A 16570-nucleotide genomic window follows, 5' to 3' on the forward strand; every position below is an offset into this window, starting at 1 on the left:
TTTCTTTCTTTCTTTCTTTCTTTCTTTCTTTCTTTCTTTCTTTCTTTCTTTCTTTCTTTCCTTCCTTCCTTCCTTCTTTCTTTCTTTCCTTCCTTCCTTCTTTCTTTCCTCCTTTCCTTCCTTCCTTCCTTCCTTCCTTCCTTCCTTCCTTCCTTCCTTTCTTTCTTTCCTTCCTTCTTTCTTTCTTTCCTTTCTTCCTTCCTTCTTTCTTTCTTTCTTTCTTTCTTTCTACATTTTTAGAAGATGTATCAAATCTCTCCTTTAGTCCTATTGGCCAGAATTGGCTCATATATTTATTTCAGAACCAATAACTGCCAAGAAAAATAAGGTTATTATGAGACATGGGCAATATAGAGCTCTCTCTCCTCTCTCTCTCTCTCTCTCTCTCTCTCTCTCTCTCTCTCCTCTTTCTCTCTCTCTCTCTCTCTCTCTCTCTCTCTCTCACATACACACACACACACACACACACACACACATGTTTGGTGAGTGTGCTTTTCTGTGGTCAGAGCAGAATGTCCCTGAAGGCTCATCTGTCTCCATAGAGACAGGATGGAGCATACAGTACTGCTGATCTGGATGCAAAGGTACCAGGTTGGATGCAATACCAACTGCTCAGCCTTGATAACAACACACCTACGGGTACCATTCTACAGACTGTGCAGTTATATTTAGGAATATATATGCATATACATATAACAACAATTAATGCAAAAAGAGGCCATGAATTTGAAAGAGAACAAGGAGGGGGAAGTGGGAGGTTAGACTGGACGAAAGGGAAGGGGGAAATGATATATTATATCTTAATCTCAAAAAATAAAAGAAATAATAATAAACAGGGTAACAAGCAAAATGCTCCAAGAAATGAGCCATTGTTTCAGTGCTTAAGAACAAATGGATGCAGGAGTGTCCGCATCAGGTGTGGGTGTTTCAGCATCAGGTGTGGGTGTGTCCGCATCAGGTGTGGGTGTTTCAGCATCAGGTGTGGGTGTGTCCGCATCAGGTGTGGGTGTTTCAGCATCAGGTGTGGGTGTGTCTGCATCAGGTGTGGGTGTGTCCGCATCAGGTGTGGGTGTGTCCGCATCAGGTGTGGGTGTTTCAGCAGTCCTGGAGCAAATGGGCCATGGAGTATAAAAGCCTTTCCAGGCAGAACATGAATGGAGCTGACAGCCTAGGATGTCAGTTTTCATAACTAGAGCCTTTGAAGAGACAGGGTGGTGAGATGGCCAGAAAGACACACACACACACACACACACACACACCTACACACACGCTCACACACATACATTCTCAGTCTCTCTCTGTCTCTGTCTCTGTCTCTCTCTCTCTCTCTCTCTCTCTCTCTGTGTGTGTGTGTGTGTGTGTGTGTTGGGGAACAGATTCCTGTGTATGTTTCCTTCCTCACAATGTTTTCAGAAGTGAAACTGGGCTATAAAGACCGCCAGGCAGCTCTGCAGGGCAGGGCTGAGGAGGTAGGACACTGCCTGGGGGTGAGAACAGTAGGCCTGATTACTGGGAAGCAGGTTTGGGAACAGGTGGCCCACCCACAAGCCTTTGCTTGATGACATTTTGGGCCATGAGTTGATGGCCTCACCCCCTCCACATGCTCTGGTCTCTGAGTCAGCACCAGCTAGCTCTGGGCCCAGGCGCCCAATCAGAGGGAGGAGAACACAATTCTTTTTGACTCTCCTGCAACCAAAATACTCCCTTTTTTAACCCCCTGCTCCACCTAAATACAAACCCAAATTGGTATAGTCTTTACATCAGATAAGTGTGAATAACAACTAAAGTGAAAACTCCTAAGAGAGAGAGAAAAGGTCTCCGGCCAGGCACCATTTAATCTAGACTCTTTTCATGGTCATTACCTCAGTCCTTTTTATCAGTGCTCTGGAGGCCCTTTGAGAGGTTAATTTCCTGGGCAATGTCTTCTTCAAAGGTGCAAAAACAACTGCCAGATGTTTCAAACAACAGTTAAGAACTACAAAACACCCTGAAAACAATTTCCTCTAACTTTGACTGTAGCGCACACAATCCAGACCTAGCACATGAGTTAAGTCTTCCTATTGTCAATGGCTGGGACCATTTGTTCTGGATTCTGGGGATACTCATACTGAAGTGGATGTTATAGACTTGCAACAAAAGAGAAAGAAATCTTGGTGACTAAGTGTTAGTAACCACAGGCCATCCCCTCACAGTGCCCCTTCCATGGTCACTCAAGGTAGCGGTTTCTATTTCAATTAATAGACGAAAATAGCTATTTATGTCAAATGGGAACTGACGAAGTCAATTTCAGAGTGTTTCCCTCACTGTGTGTATATTTTTGTGTGTGTGTGTGTGTGTGTGTGTGATGTAGTACAATACTTTTCTTTATTCCCACTTAGTACCTTGAATAAAGTAAGTCAATCATAAACTAGGAACTTGGAGTTCTTGCCCTCGTTCTGCCCTTCACAAATAGCAAGATGAATACCACTTCCTGTCTTGGTATGAATGCCAAGGCTAAGGGGTGTCAAGTTACTTCGTCTGTTCTGTATATTGGACCTGATGCTCACTTAGTTTTCTCCTGACCATTAGTTCTACTGAAGAGATGCATCTTTGTCAACTCTCGTGCAAACATCATGGGTAAAGGGAGAGTCTCCTCAGACTTTCCTTGGCTGGGAGGGCCACCATCTGCATCCTTGGAAACAGCCATCGAGGGTGCATTCTTTCACAAACAAGCTGCAACAAGAAGTTCTTGTTGCTTCCATCCCAAAGATCATGTGTGAAATATACATAGGTTTAAAATGAATGTTTTCTTTGGAACCGAGGTATTATGAAACATTACATGGATTCCGAGGAACAACTTTGTCTTCTGCAAAAGGCAATATGTAAATAAAGTCTTGCCTGCTGTAAGCTGTCTGTTGACAATGTGTGCGAGGTGGGGTGCCAGTCAGGCAAGTGACAGAGGCTCGTTGGCAGGTCTCTTAGGGATGGTGGGTCTTGATTTTTGGTAAGGAGGGAAAGTTGTAGGCATGGCATAGATGTCTGAGATGTTTGAGGTGTGTGTGTGTGTGTGTGTGTGTGTGTGTGTGTGTGTGTGTGCTGATGAGTTAAAGCCAAAAATGTGCAGGGTAAGCTAAACTATATTAATTGAGTTAAACTAAGTTTAGTTGGTATAGTTCTCTATGAGTGATGAGAACTAAGTTCTCAATGATTGATGAAGAAGGGCTCCACCCACTGGGTAGCACCACCCCTGGGATGCATGGGAAAGCAAGCTACAAAAGCCATGAGGCTCAAGCCAGTGAGAGCTCTCCTCTGTGCTTCACCTTCAGTTCCTGCCTCCAGGTTCCTGCTCTGACTATCCCTGAATGGTGGACTGCAGGTTATAAGGTGGAATAAGCCCTTTCCTCCCAAAGCTGCTTTTGATTATGGTGTTTTTTCACATCAAGAGGAAACTCTAAGACACAAGCCATAGGATTCCACCTATGTCAATTAAAAGCTGAGCAAAACAAGTTTTTGGTAATGGAAGGTCAAAAGTGGGTTCTCTGGAAAAGAAGAATTTCTGGAATGATGCTAACGTCTCTTCTTCTGTTAGTGATTAGGGCATATGGGTGTATTGCTCAAAACTCACCAATTTCATTAGTGATCTGTGTATTTTACCAATTATTATATCAATAGTTATATATTAACATTTAAAAACTCAGATACTTTCCATGTAGTAAATTGCCCTTATTTCTTCAAAATGTCATTCATCCAACTTGAGGTATTTATTGAAAGCAAGCAAAAGTACCACAAATGTAGATTAAAAACATATGTCCTTTTCCCCTATAGTTAGTCAAATATGCATTAATTTGGTTTCTCCATCATATACCTCTGTTTTTGCACTGAAAAGGAAAACCAAAAAATAAAACCTCAACCACAAGTGATTTTTAATGTCATTTTTTCCATAAAATGAAGTTTTCTCTAATATTTTAATGAGGATTAACATCATAGTCAGAAAAAACATCTTCTATGATGAACTATGACCATGGGACTGGAGGAAACAGCATCTCCCTAGTGGATGTTATGTAAACAAGAAAGGACATAGAAGTCTCTCCAGAGGTTCTACTATAAATAGCAGGTGTTTTCTGAGAACAAACATCCCAAGACTTTCTTTTAGTATATTTTACTCAGAACTTTAATGTTGATTTTACCGTTAAAGTTTCAAAGGACTAATATTATTGAAAAGATCAGAAAGAATTCTTTACAGTAGTACTATTTGCAAAATTTAGCCTCTGAGTGACCCAGAAAAGTATTTTTTTTTAAATAGTACTTGATGGGAGTCTACACATGCCAGTTAGATCCGATGCAGATCCTGGAACATGGAAAAGACACCCAAGGAGGTGTCTGAGAATAAAATGTGGACATTAGACAATAACAATAATGTATTAGTATTGATATTGGTTTATTAACTACATGAAATATGTCATGCCAATGTCATGTGTTCTGAATGAGGAACTGGGTGGGGATGCGTGGAAATACTAGCTTCTTACATACTAGCTTCTTAATCTTTTGAAAATTAAAAGAAAAACACATCACTTAACAGTCACACAGCAGAAGGGGAAAAGACTATGTACCTTTAGACTTTGAAGAAAGGACTTAAAATCTGCTAATAAGAATAAAGCTATCTATGACACAGGTACAATAGGTCCTAGATGACTCATAAGTCCTACACAGGGATGCTGGCACACCTGTGCTTATTGCTACGCTTTGTGTAATCGACAGGAAATAGGGCAGCACAAATGCCCACCAACAAATGAGTGACTAAAAATATGGGATGTATGCACAATGACATTTTATTCAACCATAAAGAAAAAAGGAAATAATGACATTTCCAAAAAAGTGTGTGTGTGTGTGTGTGTGAGAGAGAGAGAGAGAGAGAGAGAGAGAGAGAGAGAGAGCCTAGCAAGCTCAAGGCCCTGAGTTCAGTACCCAGTATCACACACACACACACACACACACACACACATCAGTACCCCATGAATGCACACACATGCTCACACACAGAATGTGTGCTAAGTGTGCAAAGCCCTAAGCACTGAGCTTGGCATTTGAGATTTTTATTTAATTATCCTGGAGGCCGAAATTTATGCTCTTGTCAATCAGTGGTGCTTCCATTTTCAACTGACAACATATAGGCAAATAACCTTTGCCTATTTTTCTAAAGAGTGTTACTATTTTGTTAAGGACATCTATTTAAGTTTGCAAGCCTTAACTATAAATATGGTTTGTGAAGATCCTTTGCTGAAGTTTGAAGTAGACACTGAAGCTGTGCTGGGAGGGAAAGATCAGCTGGTTTGGGTATAACCCCTTTAAACTGACTAGAAAGTTGGGAGGAGATGTAGATGAAAACCGTCGTTCTCCCATCGTTTCCTCTAAGTTTGAAAATATGTCAGTACTCAGCACGATACGTTCTTCAAAACAAGAAAAGAAAAGAGAGCTTTTTGGTGGGCTTATCGGTTAGCCAACCACGACCATTAATCAGCTAATGACTTTCAGCATGGCTGTAGTTTCTCCAGGCAGTGGGGCCTGGCAGCCATGTCTGTGGACAGCCGGAGACCACAACTGAAATAATCCTACTGACTAAGCACCAGAGAGTCCTGCTTTCTCTGGTCAGAGCCTGTGTCTGCTGGAATGAGCAGGCCTGGTTTTTGAATGCTTGCTGTCCTGGAAATGATCAGTGGTGGCCTAGCCTCACCACTCTTGTTGCTTAGAGGATCTTGCCTTATGGGGCTAGCCTCACAACTCTTGTTGATTAGAGGATCTTGCCTTATGGGCTAGCCTCACAACTCTTGTTGCTTAGAGGATCTTCCCTCATTTCCCCCGAGTGTCCCCGAGACAGACCTGGAAGTCCAGCTTGCTTTGGTTTTCTTCCGTCCTCCTGAATTTGTGCTTTTTGGGCACAGGCTCTCACACAAGTCTTTGTCTACAGACTGTGTCCCAAGAGATGACATGAGCGTCTGCAAAGCTGCCTGTAGTTGCATCTTAAACAAACAAACAAAATATGTAGTCCTTTTGTGTTTTGAACTGGAAAATGTAATTTATTATCAATGTAACAGTTTTAAATTTATTCATTTACTTCTTTATTTTTATTGATTGGTTGGTAGATTCATTGGCGCATATGTGTATACCCATGTGAGTGTTACTCTGCGTGTGTGTGTGTGTGTGTGTGTGTGTGTGTGTGAGTGTGTGTTGTCAGAGGACAGCTTACAGGAGTTGAGTCTTGCTTTTCTGCCCTTTGGCTTCTGGGGGTTGAGTCCAGATTGTCAGGCTTGGCAGAAAATGTCTTTACACACTGAGCTATCTCATGGGTCCTTTGTCATTAATTTTTAAGGTCATTAGTGGTAAGCCATGTCTTCTATTGCCCTTTTGATACCAATAAATCTTCTACCTTCATTGCGAGTCCCTCCTCTCCCATAACTCTTACACTCTTCAGTGGTGACTAAGTATCTTTCACCCATAATGTTTTCTGGTTTGTCATTATTTGGCTATATCTATTTTAGACTTGCTTTACAGCTCCAAGGAGTCTTTAAAAAAATCATGTTTGGGCTAGTGATCATAAAGATTAGAAAGGAAACCAATAGGAAGGCCAAACTTCTATCCATTTGCTCTCCACATTTTGAATTTGAATTATTTTTCTTGACATAAGGTCTCACCAAGTTGCCCAAGGTTGCCCAGAAATTGTGATCCTTCCTCCTTAGACTCCCAAGGAAATGGGACCACAGACATGCACCAGGGTACCTGACCTACATACTGGCTTTTTTCAGGCTGTCTGGTGCTGCACCCTGGCATCTGATCCATACAATGGTTCCCTGCAGGCTGTCCGGGTGCTGCTCACCAGAATGTGGCCTACACACTGACTTCCTGCAGGCTGTCCGGTGCTGCAGTCCACACACAGGCTTCCCGCAGGCTGTCCAGTGCTGCTGTCCACACGCTGGCTTCCTGCAGGCTGTCCGGTGCTGCCGTCCACACGCTGGCTTCCCGCAGGCTGTCTGGTGCTGTCATCCACACTCTGACTTCCCGCAGACTGTCCGGTGCTGCAATCCACACGCTGGCTTCCCGCAGGCTGTCCGGTGCTGCGGTCTACACTCTGGCTTCCGGCAGGCTGTCCGGTGCTGCCGTCCACACGCTGGCTTCCCGCGGGCTGTCCGGTGCTGCCGTCCACACGCTGGCTTCCCGCAGGCTGTCCGGTGCTGCCGTCCACACGCTGGCTTCCCGCAGGCTGTCCGGTGCTGCCGTCCACACGCTGGCTTCCTGCAGGCTGTCCGGTGCTGCCGTCCACACGCTGGCTTCCCGCAGGCTGTCCGGTGCTGCCGTCCACACGCTGGCTTCCTGCAGGCTGTCCGGTGCTGCCGTCCACACTCTGGCTTCCCGCAGGCTGTCCTGTGCTGCCGTCCACACTCTGGCTTCCCGCAGGCTGTCCGGTGCTGCCGTCCACACGCTGGCTTCCTGCAGGCTGTCCGGTGCTGCTGTCCACACACAGGCTTCCCGCGGGCTGTCTGGTGCTGCCGTCCACACGCTGGCTTCCCGCAGGCTGTCCGGTGCTGCGGTCTACACACTGGCTTCCCGCAGGCTGTCCGGTGCTGCCGTCCACACACTGGCTTCCCGCAGGCTGTCCGGTGCTGCCGTCCACACACTGGCTTCCCGCAGGCTGTCCAGTGCTGCTGTCCACACACTGGCTTCCCACAGGCTGTCCGGTGCTGCAATCCACACGCTGGCTTCCCGCAGGCTGTCCGGTGCTGCCGTCCACACTCTGACTTCCCGCAGGCTGTCCGGTGCTGCCGTCCACACTCTGACTTCCTGCAGGCTGTCCGGTGCTGCCGTCCACACTCTGACTTTCCGCAGGCTGTCCGGTGCTGCTGTCCACACGCTGGCTTCCCGCAGGCTGTCCGGTGCTGCGGTCCACACACTGGCTTCCCGCAGGCTGTCCGGTGCTGCCGTCCACACACTGGCTTCCTGCAGGCTGTCCGGTGCTGCCGCCCACACGCTGGCTTCCCGCAGGCTGTCCAGTGCTGCAATCCACACGCTGGCTTCCCGCAGGCTGTCCGGTGCTGCCGTCCACACTCTGACTTCCCGCAGGTTGTCCGGTGCTGCGGTCCACACTCTGGCTTCCCGCAGGCTGTCCGGTGCTGCCGTCCAAACTCTGACTTCCCGCAGGCTGTCGGGTGCTGCCGTCCACACACAGGCTTCCTGCAGGCTGTCCGGTGCTGCCGTCCACACTCTGGCTTCCTGCAGGCTGTCCGGTGCTGCAATCCACACGCTGGCTTCCCGCAGGCTGTCCGGTGCTGCCGTCCACACTCTGACTTCCCGCAGGCTGTCCGGTGCTGCCGTCCACACGCTGGCTTCCCGCAGGCTGTCCGGTGCTGCGGTCTACACTCTGGCTTCCCGCAGGCTGTCTGGTGCTGCGGACTACACTCTGGCTTCCCGCAGGCTGTCCGGTGCTGCCGTCCACACTCTGACTTCCCGCAGGTTGTCCGGTGCTGCGGTCCACACTCTGGCTTTCCGCAGGCTGTCCGGTGCTGCCGTCCAAACTCTGACTTCCCGCAGGCTGTCGGGTGCTGCCGTCCACACACAGGCTTCCTGCAGGCTGTCCGGTGCTGCCGTCCACACACAGGCTTCCTGCAGGCTGTCCGGTGCTGCAATCCACACGCTGGCTTCCCGCAGGCTGTCGGGTGCTGCCGTCCACACACAGGCTTCCTGCAGGCTGTCCGGTGCTGCAATCCACACGCTGGCTTCCCGCAGGCTGTCCGGTGCTGCCGTCCACACACTGGCTTCCCGCAGGCTGTCCGGTGCTGCAATCCACACGCTGGCTTCCCGCAGGCTGTCCGGTGCTGCCGTCCACACTCTGGCTTCCCGCAGGCTGTCCGGTGCTGCTGTCCACACACAGGCTTCCCGCGGGCTGTCCGGTGCTGCCGTCCACACGCTGGCTTCCCGCAGGCTGTCCGGTGCTGCTGTCCACACACAGGCTTCCTGCAGGCTGTCCGGTGCTGCCGTCCACACTCTGGCTTCCCGCAGGCTGTCCAGTGCTGCCGTCCACACACTGGCTTCCCGCAGGCTGTCCGGTGCTGCCGTCCACACGCTGGCTTCCCGCAGGCTGTCCGGTGCTGCAATCTACACGCTGGCTTCCCGAAGGCTGTCCGGTGCTGCCGTCCACACACTGGCTTCCCGCAGGCTGTCCGGTGCTGCCGTCCACACGCTGGCTTCCCGCAGGCTGTCCGGTGCTGCAATCTACACGCTGGCTTCCCGAAGGCTGTCCGGTGCTGCCGTCCACACTCTGGCTTCCCGCAGGCTGTCCGGTGCTGCTGTCCACACTCTGGCTTTATTCATTTTGCTCCTTTCATCTTCTGTTCTGTGTGTTTTCCAATCACTTATCCTCAAGCTTTTCCTTCCTGTTTGATTTATTAATTTCTCTTCCTGTTTGCTGTTATTTCTTAGTCTACTGTTTGTTTTTGTTGTGTTGTATTATTGTTGTTGAGTTTTTTTTTTTTTTTTTTTTTGCCTAAGGATTTCTGTTTTGCTTTTTTTAAAAAAATTATTACTCTCTTCTCTCTGTTAAACTTTTCTCTTGCAGAATAGATGATTTCTGTGGTCTTTTGTGTTTTGTTTCATTTTGTTTGCTTGTTTTTAAGACAGGCTCTCATAGCACTAGCTAGCCTGGAATTTTCTATTCAGACCAGGCTGGCCTTGGACTCACAGAGATCTGCCTGTCTCTGCCTCCCAAGTGCTGTATTAGAGGCCTACCCTGCTCCCCCACTTCCTATACACCATGTTTTTGTTTTGTAAAGCACATTTTAAAAAAAGAAATATCTGTTTTCAATTGAACATCTGAGAGTTTGCAAATATCAGTCATTATCCAATCAGTTTCTGGTGCTTTCTTTCGCTAGCCAAGTTAGGTCCTATTTCCTAAAAGTTCTTGGTGTTTGTTGACATGCCATGTCATCTGAAAACTGGGAGATTAAACTTTTTAGTCGTCACCATAATCTGGTCTTTTTTGTTCCCATCTTTCCAAAACTCCTAAGCAGGATGCTTACTGCGGGCATTCTACACCAGGATTACCACCATCTCATGTTGGTGTGTTGCTGCTGTTTCAGCACTAGAGGGCGCCCCGGGACTAGTCTGGGGGGATTCTGGTGGTGCCCTCTACATGCGCTGGTCCAGCCAAGGCCAGCGTTAATGTTTTACCAGCCTGGCAGCATTTTTTTTTTTTTTTTTTTTTTTTTTTTGGTTTTTTCGATACAGGGTTTCTCTGTGACAGTCCTGGGACTCACTCTGTAGACCAGGCTGGCCTCGAACTCAGAAATCCGCCTGCCTCTGCTTCCCAATGCTTGTGCCACCTCTGCCTGGCCCGGCAGCATTCTAGATAGAGACCTGTATTCGTTTCGGTATCTACTTTCATATCCTTTATCTCAGTGGCTGGAGTCTGACTCCTCACCACAGACTTAGTCCTGAGGTAGGGGTGTAGAGGCTGCCCAAGTGATGCAAATATTCCCACTGTATTTCAGCTGCAGGGAGCCTGACGCAGGCGTAGAAGCCTTTAGCTTCTGTAACTGGTACTGTTTGTTCTAACTTGGGGAAGGACAGGAGAGGCGATCCCTTCACCACCTGGCCAAGGAGATTAAAGACTCAGTCTTCATGTACTGCCTAGGAACAGAGCTCTAGTGTCCTACCTGGCACTTGGTTGCAGCACGGCGAGCCTGGTAGACGGTTTAAAGTCTACAGGCTGGCCTTAATTCTCTTCTGGTCTGACAGGCAGACAGGCAGGCAGGGACGCAGCATCTCTTACTGTTGGGGATGGGTGAGGCTTCCTTCCTGCCTTCTTCAAGATGTCTTTTCTGATTTTCATACTGAAACCAGGTACTGCAGATGCTTGCATCGCTTCCTTAGTCCTGGGCACCTAGTGCGAGATGTGGCTGTCTGTCTGAGTCGGTGTCTGTGGGGGAGACCATCCTCAGGGAAATCCTCAGCTCGCTTCCATCTTACCCATCTTCCACTACTAGATTATCTCTCTCTCCCCCTCTCTCTTCTCTTTCCCTCACTTCCTCTGTCTTTCTGTGTCTCTCTCCCTCTCTATCTCTCCCCCTCTCCCTCTCTCTTGCTCTCTCCCCCCTGTATCTCTCCTCCCTCCCTCCTTTCTTTCTTTCTTTCTTCCTTCCTTCCTTCCTTCCTTCCTTCCTTTCTTTCTTTCTTTCTTTCTTTCTTTCTTTCTTTCTTCCTTCCTTCCTTCCTTCCTTCCTTCCTTCCTTCCTTCCTTCCTTCCTTCCTTCCTTTCCTTTCTTTCTTTCTTTCTTTCTTTCTTTCTTTCTTTCTTTCTTTCTTTCTTTCTTTCTTTCTTTCTTTCTTTCTTTCTTTCTTTCTTTCTTCCTCTCTCTCTCTCTCTTTCTTTCTCTCTCTCTTTCTTTTTCTTTCTTTTAATTATTTTTTACACTCCATATTTTATCCCTCCGCTCCCCGTCCACCCTCCAACTATTCCACATCCCATACCCTCTCCCCACATCCCGTCTCCACGCGATGTCCCCACCCCCACCTGACCTCTAAACTCCCTGGCCAAACCCCCAAGAGACTGGAGGACCAGGGAGTTCTTTCTTTCTTAAGTAACATTTTCCTTGAGAATTTCAAACACACACACACACACACACACACATTCACACACACTCACACACACATACACGTTCACACACTCACATTCACACATTTACACACTCTCACACTCACACTGCATTCTCATTACTGTCAAGCTGTGCTTACCCTCTCATCTCCTAGCACGGTGTCTGCCGAGCGGTGATTTTTGTCGCCATCTGCTGGCTGGACACACACACTACAGGAGAACTTCTAAACTGTATAGAGACAAGGTCCGAGAGGATTTTTATCCACTTTGGGGAGTGTGAGTCAGTATATGGAGAAGTAGGGTAGAATGTTAGAAGTGGAAATGTGTCTTAAAGTTCATCAGACAAGACCCCTGGAGTGAGAGTGTCTGGGTGTCCCACAGTGACTGTGCTATCAGCTATGGCCTTACGGGTCTGGGTGTCACTTGGTGACTACTTTGTGGGTTGGGAGTCCATCCCGGTTAACATCTTACCCAGTTTGGCTAATTAAAGAGTTATTGAAGTGCCTTGATATGTCAGAGTTGATAGGTGAAAAATGAATTAAAATCACATATCCAGAGATTCTTAATCATTTGCAAAATAAACCAGGCTACTACCCCGGAGCCTTAGTTCTGGGCTACCCACCCACCCCACGGGGAAACAGGGAACAGAAAGCAGTGGCCACTTTTCTTTTAACAGAGTATTTCTGTAGGAAAGTGAATCTTGTCAAAGTTGAATGCATTCAAGAAATCGAGCCTCGCTGGCTGAAATGTTATCTGAGGTTTTCGAGAAGTGCCAGGCCTGGCTCTGACTGCAGACCCTGTCAGATGGACGCTAATGACCTTGGGGCAGATGAAAGATTGCAAAGAGCACTGGTTAATTGGAGGTAGTCGAGGGAGACTGGGATAATTGGAGGCGCATGATGGAAGGAGTGCATTAGCGAGGGTCTGCACAGGTGCACTTTACCCAGGGTTTCCTGTAAGTGGTCTCTTGCTGGGCAGAATCCATTATCTCCCTGGGATACCCCATTATAGTTTATCAGGATGAAAACCCACAGTGCCCTGTTCTTGGAACTGAGGAGGAGCAAGCTAAGGTAAACATTTCCCAGAAAACCAGTAGGAAAATATAACTTAGTTACACAGTGGAGTAAGTTCTGAGGCACAGATGTCTGCCTGTGGAGTTTGCTTTGTTGCGGAGGGATTTTGACAGAATGGGAAATGGGATGGCTTTGCTTGGTGGTGGGAAAATATGCAAAAATGTGTGTGCATTGCAAACAGGATGTCTAGGAATAAGAGAAAACTGTGAGATGACAGACTTTGGGGAACTGGAGTGGTCAATATTTATTTGTTCTTTCTTTCTTTCTTTCTTTCTTTCTTTCTTTCTTTCTTTCTTTCTTTCTTTCTTTCTTTCTTTCTTACAAGGTCTCATGGAACCTAGACTAACCTGCAGCTTATGATGTAGTGGAAGATGACTTTAAATTCCTAATTCTCCTGCCTTCAATCCCTGAGTACTGAGATCACAGTCATGTGCTATTGGACTGGACTTGAATTTGTAATTATTTATAATTTTTGATTTGTTGCCTGTTAGACATTATATATGGCCTAAGGGCTCCTATGCAGTTTAATTTTCATCTTTTGTGGGCTCTCCATGAATAAAGTAGTCCTATGCTCCCCCATTTTACAGGAGAAATGGGTTAGGAATGTTCTAGAATGGACTCAAATTCACAAGGTTAAGAGGAGTAAGGGCACATATTTGCTGCCTGCCGGAGCAGAAGAGTATCACTAGGTACTGTATCACCCCAAGCTTTAGATCTCTGGGGGTGCAAACCGCCAGGAGTCTGCCTGCATCCAAGAACTGAGCACATAGGCGGTTTATCTGCCAGTCCACCGGGCGTGGGGCCTGTGTCCTGCCTGGAGAGCAGCAGAGGAAGAGAATCTCTGCGGCCATATTCGCTGCCTGCCGGGGCAGAAGAGCATCACTAGGTACTGTAGCACCCGAGCTTTAGATCTCTGGGGGTGCAAACCGACAGGGGTCTGCCTGCACTCAGAAACTGAGCACATAAGCGGTTCATCTGCCAGACCTCCGGGCATGGGGCCTGTGTCCTGCCTGGAGAGCAGCAGAGGAAGCAACTCCCCATGGCCATCTTCGTGGCCTGCCAGGGCAAAAAAAATCACTAGGTACTGTATTATCCTGAGCTTAAGATCTCTGGGGGTGCAAATCTCCAGGGGTCTGCCTGCACCCAGGACCTGAGAACATAGGCGGTTTACCTTCAAGCTGGTCGGTCGTGGGGCCTATGTCCTACACGAGAATCAACAGAGGGAGTGACCCCCCCCCCCACACACACACACCATCTTTGCTCCATAACAGAGCAGTCTGAGAACACCTGGTTCACCTTGACAACCCAAGTATAACATTTCTTGAGGCAAGACTGAGCAGGGCTCCAAAGGCACAAAAGAGGAAGGCAGCATATCAGTAATCTGTGCCAGAGGAAACCCAGTCATCCAGTGAAATAGCCTTAAAGGTCTACAGTAGGTTGAAGCACCAGCCAGTGACAATAAGACCATCTAACACCAGCGAGAACTAGATGGCTAAAGGCAAGCGTAGGAACATTACTAACAGAAACCAAGGCATTATGGCAGCATCTGAACACAATTCTCCAACAATAGCAAGTCCTGGATACCCCAACACACCAGAAAAACAAGAGATGGATTTAAAAGCACTAGTAAGGATGCTGTTAGAGGAACACATGAAAGACATAAATAAATCTCTTAAAGAAATTCAGGAGGAAAATCATCAAAAGCTAGAAGCCCTTACAAGGGAAACACAAAAATCATTTAAAAAAATTCAGGACAATCTGGGTCAGAAGTTTGTAGCCAATAAGGAGGAAATGCAAAAATCACTTAAAGAAATAAAGGAGAACTTTGATCAACAGGCAGAAGTCATGAAAGAGAAAACACAAAAATCTCTCAAAGAATTACAGGAAAGCACAAACAAGCAAGTGAAGGAGCTAAGCAAAACCATCCAGGATCTAAAAACAAAAGTAGAAACAACTAAGAAATCACAAAGGGAGACAACTTTGGAGATAGAAAACCTTGGGGGGAAATCAGGGACCATAGATGCAAATATCAACAACAGAATACAAGTGGTAGAAGAAAGAATCTCAGATGCTGAAGATATCATAGAAACCATGGACTCAACAGTTAAAGAAAATGCAAAATGCAAAAAGCTTTTAACCCAAACATTCAGGAAATCCAGGACACAATGAGAAAGCCAAATCTAAGGATTATAGGCATCGATGAGAGTGAAGATTTACAACTTAAAGGGCCAGCAAATATCTTCAACAAAATCATGGAGGAAAACTTCCCTAACCTAAAGAGATGCCCATGAATATACAAGAAGCCTACAGAACTCCAAACAGACTGGACCAGAACAGAAATACTTCCCGTCACATAATAATCAAAACACCAAATGTACTAAACAAACAGAGAATACTTAGGGAAGTAAGAGAAAAAGGGCAAGTAACATATAAAGGAAGACCAATCAGAATTACACGAGACTTCTCACCAGAGACCATGAAAGCTAGAAGATCCTGGGCAGATCTTATGCAGACTCTAAGAGAACACAAATGCCAGCCAAGACTACTATACCCAGTGAAACTCTCAATCACTATAGATGGAGAAACCAAGATATTCCATGACAAAACCAAATTTACACAATATCTTTCCACAAACCCAGCCCTACAAAGGATAATAGGAGGAAACACCATTACAACGAGGGAAACTATACCCTGGAAAAAGCAGGATATTAAGCTTCTTTCATCAAACCCAAAAGAAGATAACCACACAAGTATAAAATTAAAATAAAAAATGATAGGAAGCAATAAACACTACTCCTTAATATATCTTAACATCAATGGACTCAATTCCTCAATAAAAAGACATAGACTAACAGACTGGTTATGTAAACAGGACCCTACATTTTGCTGTATACAGGAAACACACCTCAGTGTCAAAGACAAAAAGTACCTTAGAGTAAAAGGCTGGAAGACAATTCTACAAGCAAATGGTCTCAGGGAACAAGCCGGAATTGCCATTCTAATATCAGATAAAATTGACTTTCAACCTAATGTCTTCAAAAGAGACATGGAAGGACACTTCTTGCTGGTCAAAGGAAAAATCCAACAAGAAGAACTCTCAATCCTGAACATCTATGCTCCAAATACAAGGGCGCCCTCATTCATAAAATAAACTTCACTAAAGCTCAAAGCACACATTGCACCTTACACAATAATTGTGGGTGACTTCAACACTCCACTCTCATCAATGGACCGATCAGGAAAACAGAAACTAAACAGGGAGACAGTGAAACTAACTGAAGCTTTAGACCAATTGGATTTAATATATTAATATTTAATATATATATTAAAGTTTATATATATAAAACTTTTCATCCCAAAGCAAAAGAATATACCTTTTTCTCAGCACCTTATAGTACCTTCTCCAAAATCGATCATATAGTTGGTCACAAGACAGATCTCAACAAATATAAGAAGATTGAAATAATCCCATGACTCCTATCAGATCACTATGGAGAAAAAGTGGTATTTAATAACAATAAAAACAACAGAAAGCCCACATACACATGGAAACTGAACAATACTCTACTCAATGATACCTTGGTCAAGGAAGAAATAAAGAAAGAAATTAAAGATTTTTTTAGAATTTAACGAAAATGAAGGCACAACATACACAAATCTATGGGACACAATGAAAGCAGTGCTAAGAGGAAAATTCATAGCTTTGAGTGCCTCCAAAAAGAAATTCGAGAGAGCATACACTGGAAGATTAACGGAACAACTGAAAGCCCTGGAACAAAAAGAAGCTAATTCACCCAGGAGGAGGAGAAGACAGGAAATCATCAAACTCAGGGCTGAAATCAATCAAGCAGAAACAAAGAGAACCATACAAGTAATCAAC

General features: G+C 46.0%; 1 protein-coding gene across 1 annotated transcript; it reads right to left on the reverse strand.

The window, feature by feature from the left end:
- Positions 1 to 4880: 4880 nt before the first annotated feature.
- LOC127684894 (collagen alpha-2(I) chain-like) lies at positions 4881 to 9339 on the reverse strand. Its single transcript, XM_052181677.1, has 3 exons — positions 9286 to 9339; positions 8365 to 9223; positions 4881 to 8091 (listed from the first exon to the last, which is right to left on the reverse strand). Exons 1-3 carry the CDS (start codon positions 9337 to 9339, stop codon positions 6776 to 6778), a joined length of 2229 nt encoding a protein of 742 aa, XP_052037637.1. The 3' UTR covers positions 4881 to 6775.
- Between the last annotated feature and the right edge of the window lie 7231 nt (positions 9340 to 16570).

Source organism: Apodemus sylvaticus, chromosome 5, assembly GCF_947179515.1.
Source record: "Apodemus sylvaticus chromosome 5, mApoSyl1.1, whole genome shotgun sequence".
Taxonomy (NCBI): Eukaryota; Metazoa; Chordata; class Mammalia; order Rodentia; family Muridae; genus Apodemus; species Apodemus sylvaticus.

What these genes read in the sequence shown, in the direction of transcription:
- LOC127684894 (XM_052181677.1), bottom strand. Translation starts at nt 9,339, where the DNA reads ATGAATAAAGCCAGAGTGTGGACAGCAGCACCGGACAGCCTGCGGGAA. An exon ending in ACAGCCTGCGGGAAGCCAGA is followed by an intron (nt 9,224 to 9,285) that starts GTGTGGACGGCA and finishes AGCACCGGACAG; the next exon opens with CCTGCGGGAAGCCAGCGTGT. An exon ending in AGACCGCAGCACCGGACAGC is followed by an intron (nt 8,092 to 8,364) that starts CTGCGGGAAGCC and finishes GCACCGGACAAC; the next exon opens with CTGCGGGAAGTCAGAGTGTG.